Source organism: Beta vulgaris, chromosome 4 (genome assembly GCF_026745355.1).
Source record: "Beta vulgaris subsp. vulgaris cultivar EL10 chromosome 4, EL10.2, whole genome shotgun sequence".
NCBI lineage: Eukaryota > Viridiplantae > Streptophyta > Magnoliopsida > Caryophyllales > Amaranthaceae > Beta > Beta vulgaris.
In genome coordinates, this window is record NC_079205.1 from 28422329 (window position 1) to 28445213 (window position 22885).

Genomic DNA, 22885 nt, shown 5'->3' on the forward strand with positions numbered 1-22885 from the left:
TTCTAGCTTAGTTGTTTTTTTTGTGTGGGAACATGAACTTTGTTTAATATTTGTCTTTTCTATCCTTCTCCTTTAATCATGCTACAATGGAACTTATTATTTGTAATTCTAAGTTTGATCTTTTTGCATGTGTGCGTCTAAATGAATGGCTAATATTCTTGGATTGCGGTTTTTGAGAGTTGAATGCTTTATTTGCTTATACTAACCAACTTATTTCACAATTTGGTGGTGTGATTTTTTAGTGAATAATATTCATCTTTTTGAAATCGTGGACTATGTTTTTGAAGATGCCAAAGGGGGAAAGATAAGGCAAATCAGAGTAAATTTTTTTTTGTCATGAATTATGTTCTCATATTTCGACTTTACAAAATAAAATAACGAGTCTATAATACTTAATTTAACTTGGTTACATACTTTGTTAAAATTATTTTTATATGACTTATGTGATTATTTTTAGTATATGCCTTTTGTTGCCATCTTCAAAAAGGGGGAAATTGTTGACCCTTGAGTTTTGAAGATGACCTAACCACAAAAGACATAGTATATTTTATTTATGTTGTTGCAAGGTAATTCATGCTCGAGCTAAGAGAATACTTGATTGAAGATTAAAGCGGAGAATTAATCAAGATCGAAGTAAAGATGTTCGAGAGATGAAGAATCAAGCATGGAATGAAGATTAGAATACATTAGGGTATTTATTAATCTTCTTGTTAAGGTTGAGTAAAGCTTTATTAAGTTCGTGGTGAATTCTCAAAGGAACTTGGTTCTGTTCCCATGAAAGGAACAGACCTGGCACTATAGGAACAAGGTTAGGAACAAGACTTAAATTAGGGAACAAGACTTAAAACTAATTTAGGAACTCTAAGTGACTAATATTGTGCGCCTAAGAGAAATTGTGGCCCAATATAGTTGTTAGAGTTTTTAGGGATATTTGACTAAGATCCATATTTTAGGAAGTTAGTTTAAGTTTGTTAGGAAAAGATTTTAAAAGATTTTCTGATTTTAAATTAACTGATTTTCAAATATTATCTTTTAAATATTTATTTTATCTTTTATATTTTATTTAAAAGATTTAGTTTTCGAAAATTAATATTTCCGGTTTTTAAATGTTTCGGATTTTTAAATATAAAACTGTTTTTCCGGTTTTTAAAAAGATTTTGAAAAAGATATTTTTCCTAAAAACTAGCTAAAGATTTTATTTATTTATTTCCTAAAATCTGATTCACGCCTAAACTTACTGCTACACGTTTATGTAGTTAGTGGATTTAGTGGTTAAGTTAATTATCCTCCAAGTATTTAATTAATTAAAATGAGTTTAATTATTCTCCAAGTTTGTAAAACCACGTAATGTGTTACTGCTTCTATGAAGTGAAGTAGTGGATTAGTGGATGCTTTACATGACATGATAATTAATTTAATTTAATTAATTAATTAAACATCATGGAGAACATGTGATAATGGTTTAATTAGTGGAGATCATGTCTTGTCTTAATTGTCTATAAATAGGCGCCTAATTCATTTGAGCAAAATTGTGTCTGACTTAGTTAATTTGTCTTAAGTTATCTAAAGTGTCAGTGCCTTTTCCTTAAGAGAATTCATACTTACATTAATCGAGTTTATTACTCTTCCATTATTTTTTTGAGAAAAAGGGTTTGAGTGAACTCTTGTAAGTGTGAGAAAGCTTTGAGTGAAACAAAGAGGAAAAGAGAGAAAGGAACTTCGAGTGAAGTTTGAGAGAGAAACGTCAGTTTTGGGAACTGTCGTTGGGAACTTGAGTTGAGTGACTTAAGTTGAGAATCGAGAGAAAAGTAATAGGTTGTAATCAGAGTTGTTTTGGCCTATTATAGTGGAAAGTTGTTTAAAATCCCTTGTGGTCGAGGTTGTTTCTTCCTACTAGGCCTAGGAAGTTTTTCCTCGTAAAATCTCTCGTGTTCCCATTGTTTGTTCCCAAGTTTACTTTTAATTCCGCAAAAAGTATAGCTTATTCTCTCACTATAATTCACCCCCCCCCTCTTATAGTGGTAATATTATACAACACCTTGATTGACTCAAGCATTGTTTTATCATTTTCTATGAGAAGTATGTCATCCACATACAAGACCAGAAAAGTTATACTACTCCCACTTAACTTCTTGTATACACAAGATTCCTCTTCATTTCTGAGAAAGCCAAATTTCTTCAAATCTGAGAAAGCTAAATGTCTCCTCATTAGTATCAGTGACCATAAGTACCTTAATGACTTTACTATCAAGCTAGATAACAAGGTTACCTGCACATCAAAATAATAATTTCATGATCGGTAAATAAAATCTCTTTCATGTACGAAAAGAATTGAGGAGATGAAACAATGAATTCGTATCTAATAGAATTATAGTTAAAAGAGTCCCAAATAGTTTTCCTAAATATGTAGCAAGGTCATTCTAATTTTACATTGTCCACAAATTTCAGAGCATATGGAACTAAGTGATATCTACATCAAGGAATTACAAATATATGTTGCATAAGTACCAATAGGAGGTGGTAGATCGTATATGCCAATAATCTTGCATCTCACAGATAGATGCCTATCTAAACTTACCATATCATTGCTCCTCACATATTATATTATTGACTCATACTTTTAGCTAGTTACAAAAGTTCCAAAAGTATTATTTTTTCACATATAGCAAGAGATGTGTAAAGAGTATACTTTCTAACACAACTTATTGAATAAATTTATTATAATAACGAAAATAAATTACAATAAATAGACAAAATTACACAAAAAGGTAACATAAATCCAAAATCTAAATATTAAAATCGAAATAAATTACAAAGCTCGGATTTAAACGAAAATCAACCAAAAATTAAATCGAACAAAAATACAAGAAAACGAAGATATAAATGAAAACAAAAAAGAAATCAAGCGAAAAAATAAGTGAAATTAAGCGCAAATCGATCCTTTCAGTCTAATTACAAAGACATTACTTTAAGCTAGATCTGTGAATTACAAACGTGTTATAAATCAAAGATTTAAAGAAGAAACGTCATTGTTGAGTATACTGGAAAAGCTATGAGGAAAGAGAAAGAGCTTGAGAGAGAATAGTAAAAGTTTACATTTTGTATAATTATTGTGTTATGTATTACAAAAATGTATCAACTATTTATACTACAATTAATTCTAATATTAACAAACTAATACCTAAGATTTAATAACAAACTAAGTCAAACCGATGTTGACTATATCACAAACCCCAATACTCCCCCTCAAACTGGAATGACGATAGACATTTCAGTTTGAACATTAATGAACTGGTTTGTATGATAGCCATAAATTTGTAATGGTTGATCGGTCATTTGAAGGAGAACAAATGAAGTTCAGATTCTGTTTTGTTACATCAGCTTGATGGAGCTAGACATAACTGAAATTGGTAGAGAAGCCCACAACAGAAAACTCATTCTTGTGGCTAAATTTGCTTACTCATGTTATTGCTTGCCTTTTCATTCATACTCCAACAACACTATAAACTATTCATAGAAGCAGTAGAAAGCAATTTGCAACCATATAACACAACATTGATATAATTGTTGATTTGTTTTTATACATAGATGAAGCAACAACCTTGCAACAGTAATACCTTATGAAGTTGCTGGCACTTGCTAGCACGAATTAGAAGGAACTCATCAAGACCTTTGAATGTTGTTGAAGATCACCAGGCACCAATACAGCAATATGAATATATGTGCGATCAATGTACCAAAACCATTCACAACTAGAGAAGAGTTAATGTAGTTCCAGTATGTACATATTTCATTGTCAACAATCAGCTTTGTTGTTTATACACCAAATGAACCAAACGGCAACTAACTACCAATGCACTAATATATACCAAAACAGAGCAAGACGCCAATACAACAATACACCAATACACCTGATCCCAAAGGATCATAACAAGGCCTCCAATGTGCACAACAAAGCCTTCATGGGGACAACAAAGCATCCATGGGAATAATAAAACCACCAATGGGAATAATAAAGCCACCAATGGGCACAACAAAGCCACCAATGGACATAAAGAAGATACCAATGTGTATAACAAGGCCTCAATGGGTACAACAAAGAAAATGATCACAAATAGATCATAAAAAAAAATTCAGAATATCAATTCAAACAAATGAAATTGATAATCACAACAAAAAAGCATAATATGAAAAGAAAATAGCAAAAGAAATGAAGAAGAGATTGTGGTAGAGAAAGCAAATGATGCAGTAATATAAGAAGCAATGTGAAAAAATTTCAAATGAAGAAGACGAAGACAAATTCACCAAACACTATTACCAAAGTGTTCCAAATCAACACTTCAACTTCAATAGAAGAACACCTAATATCATCCAACAATCATCAATCTCAATCAAACGCCAATAAAACCGTCCGCAACAACTACAAACACTTCCATGAAACTAAACTACCAAAATTCATACACCTCCAATCCAATCAAACCATAAATATGCCAATAGTACCAACAAAGGAGCTCTACACTAGTGGATAAAAGGTCATCTGATGCGGTCAAAAATGGGCTTACTGATGCGATTTTGGTCAGATGAGGGCGCAACAAATCCAAATTATTTACTGGTCCGGTCCAAAACTGCATCAGTAAATAATTTACTAATGCGGTTCTTAAGAAAAACTGCATCAATTACGTGTGTTAACTAGTGCGGTTTTCGTAAGAACTGCATCAGTAAGTCCAAAAAACTGATTGGTTATGTACAATAATCGCATCAGATAGTTAATTGTAAGGGGTAAAAAAAGCATTTGATACAAAGCATAGTATTGTGCTTTGTATAAAGTACTTTTTTGTACTGTAGCGGCTAGAGGCCTGCTGAGTTTTTGTTGATACTCCAATTTGTACTACTGTGTTTACATATAAATATGTGGAAAAAAATTTCGACATCAAAAATAAATATTGAAATCCTGCCAACTTGGAACTTAATCCATTTAATTTGTGTGACCATAAATTACGATTATTTCAACTTGCACACAACTGTTTTCATATGCTTAAATTACTATCTCAAACTCCCAAACATCAATATTATCTCCAAATTCCAATAACCATAACAAATCCTAATGGGCGTATCAACAAAAACTCAATCTCCAAACACACACCTTTAAACTAACTTGAATTTAGTTTAATCATGAGCCACAAAAAACTCAACTTATACCACATAATTACAACAATATATGTACGATAATTAAAAAGTACAGAAGAATATGAATATAGAAAATTATACATAGAAACAACATTTTAACATAAATACAAAAAATATGTGTACAGAAAGTTTATGTATATATATATATATATATATAATTACAGAATCAGATCCAAAAATAAAACGAGAAATAAAGCAAAATTTAAGAGCCTAAAAACGAAATAGAGAAAAATTAAGACCTAAAAAAACTAAATCAGATCCAAAAAAAAATAACGAAAAAATTAAGAGCCAAAAAAAAATATCCAAAAAAAACGAAAAAATTAAGAGCATGAAACCAAAAAAAAATCGAAACAAAAATGGCAGCCCAAAAAACCCAAATAAAAACCTACATCCAAAATCAGATCCAAAAACTAAATCCCAAAATAAAACGAAAAAAAATCTGGTAAAAATAACAAAAACACGAAGAAATATGGTAAAAAAAACGAAAAAAATACGCTTAATTCGTTCTTCGATTCTTCGTCAATTTGTTTTTGTTCTTCGACTTCGTTCTTCGATTCTTCGTCAATTGATTTCGTTCTTCGTTTCTTCATCAATTCATTTCTTCGTTACGCTCTTTGTTTCTTCATCCCCATTTTTGCTCTTTGTTATTCATAATCTAATTTTTCTTCATTCATCTTCGTTTCGTGAAGCAGTATAGAGGAGAGATAGAGCTAAGGTGATGACAGCATGGTGAGAAGAAGGAGTAGAGAGGTGGGGGATTAGGGTTTGATAGAAGAGAGAGGGTCTGGAGGAGGAGAAAGTGGTTCTGGTTAGGAGTGAGGAGGGGATTTAGTATTAGGAGGCCATTTCTTACTGGGCCATTTCGTGTGTGGGCCATAGTTCAACATGCTGGCCTGAGCGAAAAAATACAACAATCTGATGCGGTCCACTGAACCGCATCAGATTAATAAAAACTGCAGCGGTTCTTTAATCTGATGCGGTTTTTGAGGACTACATCAGATTTTTTTGGCCAAATTTCCCTCCCATTTTTGGTTGATTTTCAGATGCAGTTTTACGAAAATTCGCATCTGATACTGAGTGACATATAAGGTTTTTTCCACTAGTGCTACTGGATTTTTTGTAAGTTTATCGTCGTTTTTCTTAATAATTACTTTTTGGGGAGTAGAAATGGGGACCATGGGGTGCATTTGGCAATTGCGGAGGATCATAATCTTGTTGATAACCACTAATATTGAATTGAGATTTGAAGTTGAGACTAAATTTTTGTGGTGTAGACAGTGTAATATGTTGTACCCCGACACTGGTTGCTGATGGTTTGAAACTCTTTCTATTTGGAGATGACATGATCAAGAAAGTTATGTATAGCATAGTTCAGATCAATTGGGAAAGGTAGAGCCAAGATATAGTAGCTGATGTCAAATTATGGCCTGCTGGTGAATATTTTTGGTTGGAAACAACCTCTAACTACAGCAAATCTGCAGCCAATCAATTGCTTCTAAGTTCTGATATTTTGGGACATGTTTAAGGAACTTCATAGTTCCTAATGTCAAATTAGCTTTACTGCTTAATGATAGTAATAATTTGGTGAGTGGTGATTACTCCCTGTGTCCCAGAGCTAAGTGATGTGTTTTGGGTAGTTTTTCCTTTCTATTTTTTCTCTACAATTCGGATCCCACTTCCATCTACCCATTTGTTCTTTCTATCTAATCTTCGTTGTTATTCCTTAATCTCAAAGCAATAGAAATAGCTCTGACTTTCCAGGTATTATATCACATGATCCATACACATACAATTGAGATCGGATTACTCATTGGAGCTTCTTTCCCCAAATGGACTTTCTATCATTCTCTAGAATAGTACATAATGTTGTTTATGAGTAGTTGGGACACATTGGACACATATGACTAGTACTAAATATGTTCCAATTAAAAACAGAGAAATGTAATTAGTCATGGCATGTTTTAAATTATGTTTTTCTGTCAACTTTTCCGTAGCACCTCCGAAAGCTAAGCAAACTAGAGGACCAACTATGTGCAAAGATGTCAATGAATGGACACTAGAGGACCACAATCCTATTATTCTTAATGAATGGGGAAGCCTATTGGTCCGGATAAGAAAACTGCTCCAGATACAACGCCAGCTTTACATTTCAAGGATTTACTAGGATTCTGGAATTTAGAATTAGTACAAGTACTTTTATGCCTTTTTTCGCCTTAAAGTTGTGAGTTGTATTAGCTCTTTTTCCATTTTGTAACATGACCACTATATTGGTGAAATCAAAAAAATTCAGGCTTTAATTTCTTTTATTTGCATGTGTAAACATACAAAAATCAAGAACCTAACTCAAACCTTGAAAATGCTTATCTTAATCATATGAGCCAAAATCTTCATATACTTGTCTATTAGCATTTAATCTCAGAAATCAATCATATAACCGATATCTTGGTAAGACATGCATGCAGTGCATGACTAACAAGAATACCCACTGACGAGGTTATTTTACTATTACACATGAAAGATCACAACACATTCACATCTATCGAACTATATATCCTCATCACACATTCAGAAACACAATAGACTAATCCTAAAAGGTAATCAAAATCTGTCACAATACCCTCTCTATTGAACCAACACCAACAACATGATTAGTAAGTGTTGATGTTATATATGTACTTCCTGTGTTTCAAAATCCTTGCTACACTTTCCTGTGTTGTAATTATTTCCTTTGTTGTGCTGTGCACCATATGTAGGATTAATCCTATTTTGTTATGATTCTCTTTGGTAATGCAACCGCTGAAATAAAGTGAAAAGAAAAGAGAAAGCAGGTTAATTCAAACTGATAGGCACACTATAGGTCCAACTGGCTTTGCTAGGAAACAACATGCATTGGTAAATGCTTTATACACCAAAAAAAAGTATTTCTTATTTTTCTTCTCTATTGCCAAGTATTATTTATTTTTTACAATGTGTTTTTATGCTAGCAACAACAAGATGCTCAGAAAAAGCCACCGTTACAAGCACTATTGTATAAAGAAACTCGAAAACGGAAAAAAGACAAAAACTACAAAACATCGTTTGATCCTATTGATCAAAGGAACATTAAGTTTTATTCTTTGTCAGAAACAACCTTTTAAAGGTGTCATTTCGTGATAAACAACCTTATAAATTTTTTTGGTGAGAAACAACCTTTAAATGCGATTTTCTTGTCAGATCAGATTCTTCGACCATTTTCCGACATTGACTTGATTTTTCCGGTGAAAACTTGAATTTTCCGATGAAGACTTTTTTTTTACCCTCTTCCCTCTTTCTTTCCCTCCAATTTCTTCATCCCAACCCCACCCTAACCTCCAGCCTCACCCCCATTCTCCATCCTCCATCCTCACCCTCTCGCCTTCTCCTTCGCACAAGAAGCCACCACATCGGCACTAGCCGGAAGCCTATGGTAGATCCCCCTATTTCAAACCTAAAGAAACCATTCTCTCACTCCTTTCTTTTAAATGTCAGCCCCCATTTGAATTTCCTGTGAACTTGCCATTTCATCTCTTTTCTCTCATATCACCATGGTTGCACAAAAAATTCAGCTTGTTGCCATTAACTAGTAAGAAACCATGGACCTCCAATGTTGTTAACCTAAGAAACACCCCCCCTAAGCTTGTTGCCATTGAACAGTAAGAATGGAGACAAAAAACAGAGGCGACAAATTTGGGAGAGAAGGAAAGAGGATGAGCACCAGTGGTGGTGTTCAATGGTCGTGTTAAGTGGCAGCGTTCAGCAAGGGTGGAGGAGAGAGAGAAGGAGAAGGCGAGAGAGACATGTTTCATGAGAGAATGAAGGGTTAGAGAAGGAAGTGAAAGAGAGCAGAGAGAATGGATTGAAATAATAAATTGGAGGGAAAAAGAGAGGGAAGGGAGTAAAAAAAAAGTCTTCGCCGGAAAAATCAAGTCGATGCCGGAAAATGGTCGAAGGGTCTGATCTGACAAGAAAATCCTATTTAAAGGTTGTTACTAACCAAAAAAAATTATAAGGTTGTTTCTCACAAAATGACACTTTTAAAAGGTTGTTTATGATAAAAAGACTCTATTGTAGATCCATTAAATCATGCGCTTTTCTTTTTAACAAGAAGAGTACGGTTGTTGCACAGATCACACAATTAGGCAAAATATGTTATTTTCACTCAAACTGTATAATTATTTATTATATTGTCATTATAGGAGAAGCTGGAGGAAGTCCAAAAGGAAAGTCAAATTAATGGAGATGAGGCATATTATAAAGTTATGAATAAATCAGAAAAGTTGAAGAAATGTTCAGTCAAAGGAAAGTGTAACGGAGATTATGTGGGTGGTGTAGTCATTCCAGATGAATTTTTGCAATCATATAAAGACAAAATTTTGAAGGACACCGTTAGAAAAGTAATGAAAATGTTCGAGCAACAACTTGAACTAGAGATGCTTACTGATTTGTCTCATTCACTTGAAAATGTGTCCACTATTTATTATATTACAAAGCATCTTCATGAAGACACTAGTGATCAAGATAAGGATAAAGTAATTCGTTGGCTTCTCTACTTCTAAAACATAATTAACAAGCATCTCTATAATATTGTTGTTGAAGATTTCATCTTAATATTCTTTTTATTACAGGATCAAGAGAATCAAAATGACGAATTGGAGTAGCAACGCGTGACATCGAAGCCACTAGGAAAATGGATGTATGTGGCGAGATGATAACGGATGTATATGGCGAGATGGAGTACATATATATGACTATTAGATCTAGTTTTAGATTACCATATGAATACATTCTTGTTGGATGATTTTGATTCTAGATTGAGCATATATCATTTTTCATTAGTTTATTTTCTATGAAAGTAGCACTAATAGGAGTTTAAAATTCTATAATTATTAGAATATAATTGTCAATTTATATATTAATTTTAATTTATATATATGTATATACACATATTCCCTAATAAAGAAAAGTGTTACTTGATCACCAAGAATGTGCTATAGAATATGACAAGAAAGTGTTACCTAATAACACAAGAGATGCTACTTAAAATGGTAAAAAGTGATATATATATAATGTTTGATGAAGTGTTATATAGGTTATGGTAACACTACAATATGTTACTAATAATATGAAAAGTGTTACATAATAAATTTGGGGTAACACTTTAAAAGTGTAACAATAGGTATCAAAAGTGTTACATAAACGAACCTAAATTAACATTTGTTTAAGTGTTAGTATAAGCGACCAGAAGTGTTACCTAATAGCATAGGTAACACGGGAAGATGTAACACTCGAAAAAGTGTTACCTATATATTATTTAATGTTACACTTTAAGCACTTTAAGTAACACATTTTGGATGCTACTTAAAGCTAATTATATAGTATTAAAGCGGGCAGATGTAACTCAATAAAGGATTGTGTTTGATCCTATTACTGATTTTTAAATTTTTAAATTTTATTAATCGTGTGATATAATTGTTAGAAATTAATAATGAGAATTTGTATTTTTAATTGATTATTATAGCAACATTTGAATCATTTTCTAGTGACACCACATGTTATACAATATATTATAATTTCAAAAATTTTAACTTTCTCTATTATATAATTGTAAATCAAGAAGGAATTCTATATTTTAAAACAATCATTTTTTGATAAGTGAAGGGTTGAAAAGTAATTTTACAAGGGGACACCGCACCTCCTCCCTTTGCTTTTGTAATAGAGATATGTATATATTAAAATTCAAATTTCAATATAAATAGGTATACTAATGACAAATTTGCTCGGCAAAAGGTGAAGTTGATATATAAGTACTATATGTATTACCTCTATCAATCATTGACAATGTTAAATGCACTTGTTACAAGGATTCACTTATGAATATTAAATCTATGTTATTCTCTAAATAAGTTTATTGCTCCTTAAATTTTTGGAGCTCAATACATCGATTTACATTCTTATTTAGTTTTTATTGTATGCAGAACATTGAATAATGTTCAAAAAATTTGTTGAATATTGGTGTCGAAAGTTTTAGATGATATGATACATTGCAATAATACAGTAAAACTTTACTCTTTTTTTAGGTGGGTGGGGGCTCCAGGGGTAGGGTAGGGTGGGTGTGGGGTTGGAATTGGAGTGGGGGTTGTAAGGGTGGGACGGGGGAGTTGGGGATAGTGGTGGTTAGGTGGTAGTGGTTATGGAGGAAGAAGAAGTAGAGGAGAGAGAAAAAAGAAAAAAAAATACAAATACGAGTTGCAAATAACATGTAGGTTTATTTTTTAAAGAATTGGTTAATCGTAAAAAAAAAAGCATCTGATGAGAATAAACAAACGTTTTTTTACGAACAAATGCCAAAAAGAGTACAAAAAGAAAAAGCAATTTAGTAAAACGAAGTACTGAAGTTTTTCATAAAGGGATAAGTAAAAACCTGGGTGATAAAAAATATAGGGCAAAATGAATCGATTCTCGTAAATCCTTGGTGTTATTGACAAACAAAAAACTCTTGATCTCAACTGTTTTCGTCCTTCTTCTCTCGAATCACCTTCGGTTTCATTGCCAGCTCGACTGCCAAATAAACTAAGAAAAGCAACATGAAAGTTGGGGGATTCCACTTGGAAATTTACTAACATCCAACGAGATAGAGAAGGTGGTTTGGTTTACCTAAATTGTCCAAAATTGATATTTTTCTATTTTAATTCAAGGAAGAAAGATTGAGATCAAGAATTTTGTTAGATTTTGTTACTTTTTAGTGGATGAGTAAATTCAGTGGAATAGATGATGGTTATGTGAGCCGTGCAGATAGCGTATACAGATAAGGGGGGTAAATCTTACTGTTTGGGCCCAATCATATCTGATGGGCCGCTAGATTATTCAAGGCTCTAAGCTGTCTTTGCTAGCGTGGAAGACCTCAGTGGGACCTACCTGCCTTAAATTCCGTGCCAGCATGGCATGGAATAATCTTCACAAATTTCAACGCCTATAAATATTGGGCAGATCCCCATTTATTGAGGTACGCAATCCCACACAATACACTTGGCAATACCCATTAATACAATCCAACTGACTTAATCGTCGGAGGGGCAATCCCGGATCCACCCCCGGGGTAGTCTTAACTCTCACTCTGTGCAGGTTTCCAGATAGTATTCGAGCACCAGGCCTTCATCAACGTTAATCTCGACCATTCCCACCTAATACAAGTTTTTACCCGAAACAGGTTGGCGCCGTCTGTTGGGACATCGAACTAAAAGCCATGGCCATCACTCGGAGAAACCAAAGGAGGGAAAGGGCTCCCGCCCCCTCCAATCACTCGAGAGCGCCATCCCCCGAGGTGGCCGACGAGACGGCTGGAGACCCCCGCCAGGCTCCCATACTCTCATCCCGTAACCAACACATTCTCGAGGAGGTCAATCCTCGAGAAGCGGCAAGTGCGGCGAATCTCAGAGTACCTCGAGAAAGGACCGCCCCGACCCCAGGGGGTCCTCTGCCCCTTGAGCATACTAGTCCTAACCCAGTCACTCAGCAGGACCTTCAGCAGCTAGTTGATCGTCTCAGCGACAATTTCGAGCGTGGCCTCCGAGCTCTGATGCTGAATTTCCAAGTAGGAGGGGAGGGGACTTCGAACAGGGCTCCCCTGCCCCCCCCCCCATGCCTCGATTAACCATTGGCCGTCATCGAACGGATAATCAGGACCAGCCACAGGTCATCGCCCTTGACCCCCCGGGCTCATCGCAAGTATCTCGACAGGCAGCCCAGGCCGCCCCCGGGAAAGGGGACGCCCGGCACGTAATCAACGAATGTTACATGAGAAACGGTAATCGTGACGCCAGGGAAGTCCTGAATGAAAGAAGAGCTCAGTCCAAGGCGAAGGACGTCCATCCCAGCCCTAACCGGGAACAGAGGGAACCTCGAGAGAGGGGACCTTGAGAGAGGGGACCTCGAGAGAGGGGACCTCGATAGAGAGAACCTCGAGAAAGGGAACCCCGAGAACAAGAGCACCAGGGGAAGGAACCCCAAGGGCAAGGGGAGCCTCGACGAGAACAAGAGCCCCGGCTTCGATGGGGTCATAGGCAGCGGTCGTCGAGCTGCGAGTCCAGTCACGAGTCGGGTATTCGAATAGGAAATCTTGGGTTCACCACACCATTCGACGAAAATATTATGAAAGCTTTCACCCCACGAAAGGTCAGGGTTCCCCCTATCGACCATTATGACGGGACAACTGATCTCATCGATCACCTAGCCGCCTTCAAAGCGCAAATGAGCGTCCAGACCAGCAGCAAGGTTGCATGGTGCAAGTTCTTCCCCACCACTCTGAAAGGCCTGGCTCTAACTTGGTTCACCGAGTTGCCTTACGGGAGCATATCGAGCTTCACTGCCCTCGAAACAACATTCAAGCAGAACTTCATTACATGGAGGAGGCATCGGAAAACCAGTATCCATCTCATGTCGATCAGACAGCGGAGGGAGGAAGACTTGGCAGATTACATCAAGAGGTTCAATGCAGAATCTCTCAAGCTTTCTGACCTACAGGATAGCGTGGCATTCACCGCTCTCATGTTTGGACTATACCCATCGAGTAGATTCAAGTTGAAGCTGGCCGAGAGTGAAGCCTCTTCATTCTCGGAAGCCATGAACCTGGCCCATAAATTAATACAGGCCTCTGATATCTGCAAAACCCATGAGGAGCCTAGCTCCGGAAAAAGAAAGCACGAATACACCACGCGAGCGGACAATCCTAGGGATGTTCCTCGAAAAGAGAAAGACAAGAAGCCTCGATTGGAAAACCATTGGAACGACCCCCGGTACAACCTGAATCAAAGAGAAATCTACCTAGATATCAAAGGAAAATACCCTTTACCAAAGCCCCACCCCATCCGAACATCAATCAATAAACGAGACAAAAAACTCTGGTGCGAATTCCACCACGATTGTGGCCACACCACACGTGAATATCGAGAGCTGAAAAAAGCCTGGACAAATTGGCTGGCGAAGGGAAGCTGAATCAGTATTTGAAGAATCCGAAGGAAAACAAAGTCGAGTCCCGCCCGGAAAAGCAAGCTCGAAGTGACGAAACCGCAGGGTATGTCAACGTCATCGCATGAGGGTTCGCCTCAGGGGGCTTAACCAGCCGCTCTCGCAAGAAGCACCTCTACATCTTGAAACATGGAAGCGATACAAACTCCTCTGCCATATGCCCGACCATGACCTTCAAAAACAGTCATCGGCCTATACAGACCCCACACGACGACCCTCTTGTTGTCGAAATGAAGATTGCCAATCTCCGGGTGGGTCGAGTTTTGATTGACAATGGAAGTTCTGCGGATATAATCACCATGGCCTGTTTAAGAAAGCTGAAGTACGAAGAGAAAGATCTCACTCCCATCGACCAGCCACTAGTAGGGTTTGGGGCAGTCCACCCACTAGGCTCGGTGAAGTTGCCAACGCGGATAGGGGAGGATAGGGGAGAAGAAGGCAGGTCGAAATGTCATCATCGACTATCTCGTAGTCGATACCAGCCTCCCCTATAACGTGATCATTGGACGGCCCACTCTCAACAAAGTAAAAGCTGCCATCTCAACATACCAACTGCTTCTACAGTTCGAAGGGGACGATGGGAAGGTTGCTCGGTTGCTCGGCTGTTCGGCGACCAGAAATCTGCTTGAGAGTGTTACGTCAATAACCTAAAGAGCAAGACGGGGGAAACCACTAGAAAGAGGAAGTGCCCCGAACCAGAGGAGCCCCTCCCTGTCATGGGACTCTATATGGCTGATAACCCGAAACGTTATGAGCGGCCTCGCCCTACCGATCGAGATGAAGAAGTATGCATCGACGAGGAACGGGGTCGCATGATTCGAATATGCAAGCAGGTCCCCGAGGAGGTAAAAATCCAAATCCTAGATGTCATAAAGGAATTCCAGGACGTCTTTGCTTATTCCGTCGATGAGATGCCTGACGTCGACCCTAAGCTCATGGTCCATAGACTCAACATTTGAGAGGGGCATCGGCCAGTCAAGCAAAAACTCAGGCACCAGGGAGCCGAGAAATGTACAGCAGCCTCCGAAGAAGTACGAAAACTGTTGGTTGCGGGATTTATTCGAGAGTGCCAGTATACTGAGTGGCTGGCCAACGTGGTCTTGGTCCGTAAACAGACTGGAGCCTGGAGAATGTGTGTCGATTTCACAGACCTGAACAAGGCCTGTCCAAATGATGATTTTCCCCTTCCTAAATCGACAGGCTCGTCGATTCGACAGCCGGTCGCATTATTTAGCTTCATGGATGCAAATGCGGGATATCATCAGATTCCCATGGCTGAAGAAGACCAAGTCCACACTGCCTTCACCACCAGCTCGGGAGTCTATTGCTATAAAGTTATGCCCTTTGGCCTCAAGAATGCAGGAGCCACCTACCAGCGCTTTGTAAACAAGATGTTCGAAAACCAGATCAGTCAATACGTCGAAGTTTATGTCGACGATATGATTGTGAAAAGCAGGAAAGAAGAGGATCATGTCTCTAACCTAAGGGAGACACTCTCCACCCTCCGCGCCCACAACATGAAGCTAAATCCGAAGAAGTGTGTCTTCGGCGTAAGGGGAGGGAAATGCCTGGGCTTCCTTGTCGACGAAAGAGGGATCGAGGCTAATCCCGATAAAATCCACGCCATTATCGAAATGAAGAGCCCTCGAACTGTCAAGGAAGTCCAACGCCTGACCGGCTGTATGGTGGCCTTAGGGCGTTTTCCTTCTCGATCCGCCAATAAGAGCCTCCACTTCTTTCAATCTCTAAAGCAGGCAACTTTCGAATCGGGCGCTTCAGTAGAAGAAGCATTTCAGCAACTCAAGAGCCACCTAGCAAGCCTTCCTAAATTGGTTTCACCTTTACCAGGAGAAACGCTTTTCGTGTATCTCGCGGTATCATAAGACGCTGTAAGTGTCGTCCTCGTGGCCGAGCGCGAGAAAAACCAGCATTCGGTATTCTTTGTGAGCCACGCCTTTCGAGGCGCAGAATCGAAATATCCCCCAATCGAGAAAATGATCTTCGCCCTAGTCCTAGCCACTCGTAAGCTTAAACCCTACTTCCAAGCTCACGCTATCAGAGTACTTACAAGCCAGCCCATGCGGAAAGTAATAGAAGGGAAGAATCAGTCGAGCAGGATTACGGACTGGGCCACCCAGATCTCTGATTTTGGTATAGAATTCGAACCCCGGCGCGCCATCAAAGCTCAGGCCCTTGCTGATTTCATAGCAGAGTGTAGCTCCCGACCACAGGCCATCAGTGAGGGGCCTTGGAGTCTCTTCGTTGATGGGTCATCGTCGAAGGTAGGTTGTGGGGCTGGGGTCTTGATCCTCGACCCACAGGCCAACAGAACTGAGTATGCAGTCAAGTTCGACTTTGCTGCTTTGAACAACGAAGCTGAGTACGAGGCGCTGCTCCTGGGCATCCAGTTGTGCAGAGCAGCCGCTGCCCGAGAACTCAATGTCCACTCGGACTCCCAATTAATCGTGGGACAGCTAACAGAGGAGTTCAAGGCTAAGGAAGACAGCATGCGCATGTATCTGAGGAAAGTCAAAAACGAAATCACCAGCTTGTCTTACTTTTCCCTAACTCACATTCCCCAATCAGAAAATCAGCAGGCAGACGCCTTGTCAAGGCTAGCTAGTACAGCAGAAGACCTCTCACCTCGACCTATAATGTGGGAAGTCCTGAAGGCACCCAGCATCAACAAAGGGGTAACCACTCTCGATAGAAGCCCCACTTGGATGGACAAAATCATAGCTTTCATTCGAGATGGTAATCTTCCTAAAAATGAGCTCGAGGCTGAGCGCATACGCCGACGGGCGAGATGGTTCGCATATCACGACGGGCAGCTGTATAAGAAGTCGTTCACTCACCCCCTCCTTCGTTGTCTCACTCCTCAAGAGGGGGACTATGTCTTTCGAGAGACTCATCGAGGGTTGTGTGGGAGTCATCAAGGAGCGCGAACCATCACCGCAAAAGCACTTCGAGCCGGGTATTACTGGCCCACCATGAAGGAGGACGCCTCGGCCATGGTCCGGAAATGCAAAGAGTGCCAAATGCATGCCAACTTACCCCATCAGGCTGCAAGCACCCTTACCACTATCCAAGCCCCATTGCCTTTCGATATGTGGGGCATGGACCTCCTAGGGCCATTCCCTCCCACTTTCGGCCAGCGTAGGTTCTTACTAGTCGTTGTTGATTACTTCACAAAGTGGGTCGAGGCAGCACCCCTGGCCTCTATCATTGATAGGCATGTACAACAGTTCATCTGGCAGCACCTAATCACACGGTTTGGAGTCCCTCGAATACTCATATCGGACAATGGTAGGCAATTCAATAGCGGCCCTACACGTGACTATTGTTCGAGATTCGGGATTGAAACCAGGTTCTCTGCCGTTAGTCGACCACATACTAACGGGCAAGCTGAAGCAGCCAACAAAGTAGTCTTGAAGGGGCTCAAAACAATGCTCGAAGGAGCAAAAGGCTCATGGATCGACGACCTGCCTGACATACTTCGGTCTAGCAGGACCACTGTTCGAGAAGCGACGGGTCACTCACCTTTCAACCTAATGTATGGGAGTGAGACTGTTCTACCTGTTGAGTTAGGCATCCCATCACCCTGTATCACCTTCTACGACCAAGACGACAATGACGAACAAAAGAAGTTGTCCCTCGACCTTCTCCCTGAGACTCGAGGAACGGCCCTCCTAAAGGCTATCTCCTACAAACTCAAACTCACCCGACTATTTAACCGTCGAGTCAAACAGCGACTTTTTCAGGTCAATGACTGGGAACTCCGAAAGTTTGAGTCCACAGGGCGACAACCTAGCTTGGGAAAGTTACAACCCAACTGGGAAAGGCCATACCGTGTGACCTCGATAGTCCGCCCAGCCTATCGCCGAAGACCAAGATGGACGTCCCCTGCCTCGACCATGGAACGCGGACAACCTTCGTAAATTTTATGTTTCAATTGGTTTGTGCCTCGAGTTTGGGGGCATACCATATAGGCGCTTCTGACCATCTTGTAAGGCACTAAAAATGTCTCCCCATGTATTTTGTAAGACACTGGAAAATGTGTCCCTCCAGTTATTTTGTAGGGCACTGAAAAACGTGTCGATCGATGTAAAATTGCCTTTTTAGGCGTCATATATAACAAAGTCACCTTTTGAAGAAATACTTGGTCTATATAAGAACGACAATACCCCTCGAGTTGCCTGGGGCTCATTGGCCCCTAAGCAACCTCGAGCGAGGTCTCCAAAACCCCTCGAGTTGCCTGGGGCTCGTTGGCCCCTAAGCAACCTCGAGCGAGGTCTCTAAAGCCCCTCGAGTTGCCTGGGGCTCATTGGCCCCTGAGCAACCTCGAGCGAGGTCTCTAAAGCCCCTCGAGTTGCCTAGGGCTCATTGACCCCTAAGCAACCTCGAGCGATGTCTCTAAAGCCCCTCGAGTTGCCTGAGGCTCATTGGCCCCTGAGCAACCTCGAGAGAGGTCTTTGAAGCCCCTCGAATTACCTGGGGCTCATTGGCCCTTGGGCAATCTCGAGTGAGGTCTATGAAGCCGCTCAAGTTGTGCAAATATCAGAAAACTCCAAAAAAGCAAGTAAAAAACTCGAAGGACAAACCAATGAGCAAATCAGAAGTTTTATTCCATTAATCATACAGGTTATCGAAGTCACTACAATACAAGTTCAAAGGAAAACTTAGATCAAACAAGAAAGCCTAAGGGTACAATGTTTCCCCTAGTAGGAGACATAAGAAAAAATCGAAGAAAAGACAAGGAAAAAAGAGGGGCAAGAAGATAAGAAGAAGGGCCACGGCTCATCCCTCGAGATTGGCCGAACGGGGAGCTTGGTCTTCGACCGGCCCTTCCTCTTTGGAAAGCGCCTTGACACCCTCCTCAACCTCGTTCCAAGGGAGGCTGGGGGCAAGCTTCTCGAGAACCAACCGCACCTTGCAAAGAGCTTCGGTCTGTCCAATCTCAGAAGCCTGCAGGGAGGCATCCTCGAGGAAGGTCCTTCCCTCCTCAGACTCCTTCCAATCAAGAACCACGGCCTCCCGGCATTCTCGAGCCTTGGCAATGGCCTCCTCAGCACTCTTTCGAGTTTTCTCGATCTTCTCCTCAGCCCTCTTGCAATCCTTGGCTGCAGCCCTATGCCTCTTGCTGGCAGAGTCCCTTTGTTTTAGGGCGATGTCGCGGGCTTGCTCCAACTCTGCCTTCTTCTCCTCGAAGGCTTTCAGAGAATTGGTCATCGGCTCCTGGGCCTCAGAGAGCCGCAACTCAGACAAGCGCAGTCGATTGACGAAAGTATTCCTCTCGTCCCATGACATCTCCCCTGAAGCAAACCTAGGGGCTAGTCTGGGGGCAGACCTTCGCGCCAGGGCCAACACCCTAATCGACAACTGATAAAAAGAATGTTAGCAAAACAAAAGTAAGAATGCTAAAATGAATGGATTTGGATGAATAAATTTTGGGAAAATCATTATACTTCGGTTAAGGTCGACTTGACGGCTTCGACCTCTTGGCCATTAGGCGAAAGACACGCCCTCTCATCCAGCTCCGTCATCAAGTGCTCCGAAGCCTTGTCGAAGCGTGCAGCCATCTCGGCCCTTGAAAGGGCAGAGAAGGGTAACCTCATGACCTTTTCAAGAAGAGGCCTCTTCCCCGAAGTCGTTGCGACCGCAACTGCGCTCGAGGGAGCCAGGGCAAAGGGGACTAGAGGTTCCTCGACCTTGATCGAGGCAGGCTCCTCAACTTTGCTCTCCTTCGGCTCCGTCTTAGGAGCCAGAAGGGTTGGGGGCTGTTTCCCTCCCTCGATGGATGGGTCAGCCTCGTTTTTCACCACGGGAGATCCCGTGGCCGTCCCCGAGGACGAGGAAGAGCTAAGGCCGGCTTTCACCAGCCTTCGACATTTGGCCGCCCGAAGGGCCTCGGCTGTTATCATAGGTGAAGACATCTTAAATCGAAGACAAGAACAGAAGGGAGAATCAAGCTTAAGAGAGAGAAGAAGAGAAAATGGAGTTGTGAAATCTGTTGGGGCTAATTGTCCGTACTTATAGGCGGTATAGGCTACAAGTCCCCAGAAAAGGCATTAATTGTCCCCCTCTAATGGGCTCCCACGTGGCAAGGCCCAAAAGGGAAGACTCACGTGCCCCATACGCGCACCTGTCAGCGACCCTCGGTACTCGACCGCGAGGGCCCTCAAGCATCGAGTAATGAGCCATTTCGAATAACACAAAATAAAGGAACGAAAGATGAGCAAAAAAATGAGCATTCATTTCCATAAAAGAACGGAGTACATCCTAAAAACCACAAGGGCTTAGCTAAAAATGAATATTCATTTCTACCAAAATAAGTAACTTAAGACGCCTTGCAGGGCGTGGCTAAATACAAAAGGAAATACATAAATCTAGTCGGAGCTACTCGAGGAGTCACTCTCGGAGGTCTCAGAAACCGCCTCGACATCCTCGCTATCTGAGGAGTCCTCGTTCGAAGCCGCCTGATCATTTGAGCTCTCTGGGACCGCCTCCTCCTGAACTACGGGCTCCGCAGAGGCTTGAGGGTCCGTGGCTTGTTGGGGCTCCTCACCCAGGATCTCGGCAACATCAATGGCGTCATCCACCTCGAGCACGGGACCGGCTTCATTGCCTTCGTGGAAGGCCGCATCGACAGAAATGTTGTACTCTGCCTCGATCGGAGACCAACTGGCCTGAGGATACACTTTCCTAAAAGCGGTCTGGAGCCTATCCACCGCCTTTAGAGCAGCCACTTCGGACGCCTCCAAACCCATGTCCGCCGCGAACTCGAGACCGGCCTTCGAGGTTCTCCATTCCTCGATGATCTCGTCTCGTTTACGCTGGACACTGTCCCTTTGGCTTGTCAGGTCCTTGATCCTGTTCTCGAGGGCGGCTTTCTCGCTAGCCCAGACAGCCTTTTCATCTTCGAGGCTCTTGCTCAGGACCTTGATCTCTTTGGCATGTTCCTCGGCAAGCTTAGTCTTCTCCTTCAAGCCCTCTCGAAGCTTGCGGAAGCCGGCAGTATGTCGATGACTCATTACCGCCATACGGATCGAATGCTGAAGAAACCAAACAATGTTAGAGAAATATTAGTAAAAATAAAACCACCAAGCCCGGGAGAAATTCTGACTCACGTCAATCCAGGACGAGTGAAGTTGCTCGACTTCCTCCTCCTCTGATAAACCCCTGATCAGCTTCAGATCAGGCTTCGAGACGAGCCTCTTGACCAACGAGTCAAAGAGGTCAGCTTTTTCAAGGATCGACTTCTGTGTGAAGTCCCGAAGGTCCTCCTCGGTCTCCACCGCCTTCCTCTTCTTCGCAAGAGGAAGCGTTTTCGCTTAGGCCAAAGAATCCTCGGCCTCTGAGGTTGCAGTCGATTTCCCCTTGGATCTCGAGACCTCCCCTGCTGCTCGAGGGATGTCTTCCACATCCACAACTCTCCTCTCGGCATCCCGTCGAGGAGTGATAATAGCAGACCTCGTTGGAGGGCGGACCTTCAACCTTTTCGAAGGATCCTGAGGAAAAGGAAGGTGAGATGAAGCAAGCACACTAAGCAAAAGGTAATTCAAACAAAAAGTTACCTTCAGGGCTCAGGGACCTTGATGTCGCCTTTCGACAGCTTCATCTTAAGCTGCTCCTAAACTCGTTGGTTGGCGGTTAAACGTTTTTGCATCTCCTCGTCAAGTTCTTGGCGAGCTATGACTGCAAAGACAAAGTAAAACGGTCAGTACATTCAAAATGAAAAGGAGATCGAGGGCCTTAAACATACAAAGTCCCTACCTTGGGGATAGGCAGGGCTTAGCCCCATTGTCGACAAGAAGTGCTCGTTTGGTGAACCCTAGTTTTGATAATGACAAAGAAACAAAGGAACAAACTAAGTAGTGAACTAATGAGTTATTTAAGTGTATGGTGTTTAAGGTATCAATAAAAGGAACTGGGAGAATACGAAGTCAATGAAGAAGTCAAGAGAGGATTTCAAAGGCTAAGTAAAGAAGTTTCTATGTTGATACTGGAGCAAGCATTGGATCAAGAAGAATAGAAGCTAGGCGTTTTATTTTCTAGTTCCAATGTAAAGGAACAAAGAAAGAATGGTAAGGAACAGTGGCAGTTATTTGAGAATGAGAGTTTGTTCCTTTGTAAGGAACAAACTAAGTGGCACTAGAAATATGTTAAAGGAACTAAGTTAATAAAGGAACTAGACTTAGGCGTGACATTATATAACGGTTAAAAATATATTGAGTAAGTCATGCCTAAATTATAGGAAATTAGTTATTCTAATTTCAAATGATAAAATCAGTTTTAAAAAGAAAATCTGTTTGAAAAGATTTTTTTTTCGGAAAAATAAAAAAAATATCCGGTTGTTAGAAAGATTTTTTTAAAAGATATTATTTTCTTAAAGATTAAAATTCAGTTTAAAGATAAAAAGATTTTATAAAAACTGATTTTCGGATAATGCTCAATGAACTCCTATTACTTAGGAGTAATGGCTGGATATTATCCACGTTCATTTATAGTTCATGGGATCATGGGACATGATGTAAAACGTGTTCCTTAGGGGAAGGAACATCATGGGTAATGGACTTAAACATGTACTCATTTAATCCCACGTTCTTCATGATTAACACTATAAATATAGAAGTCTAGATAAGTTCCAAATTGTGTC

General features: G+C 40.7%; 1 protein-coding gene across 1 annotated transcript; it reads right to left on the reverse strand.

The window, feature by feature from the left end:
• Positions 1–20501: 20501 nt before the first annotated feature.
• Positions 20502–22012, reverse strand: LOC109136459 (hypothetical protein). The gene is made up of 2 exons (XM_019252573.3): positions 21357–22012; positions 20502–21281 (listed from the first exon to the last, which is right to left on the reverse strand). Exon 2 carries the CDS (start codon positions 21267–21269, stop codon positions 20616–20618), a length of 654 nt encoding a protein of 217 aa, XP_019108118.1. The 5' UTR covers positions 21270–21281; positions 21357–22012; the 3' UTR covers positions 20502–20615.
• Between the last annotated feature and the right edge of the window lie 873 nt (positions 22013–22885).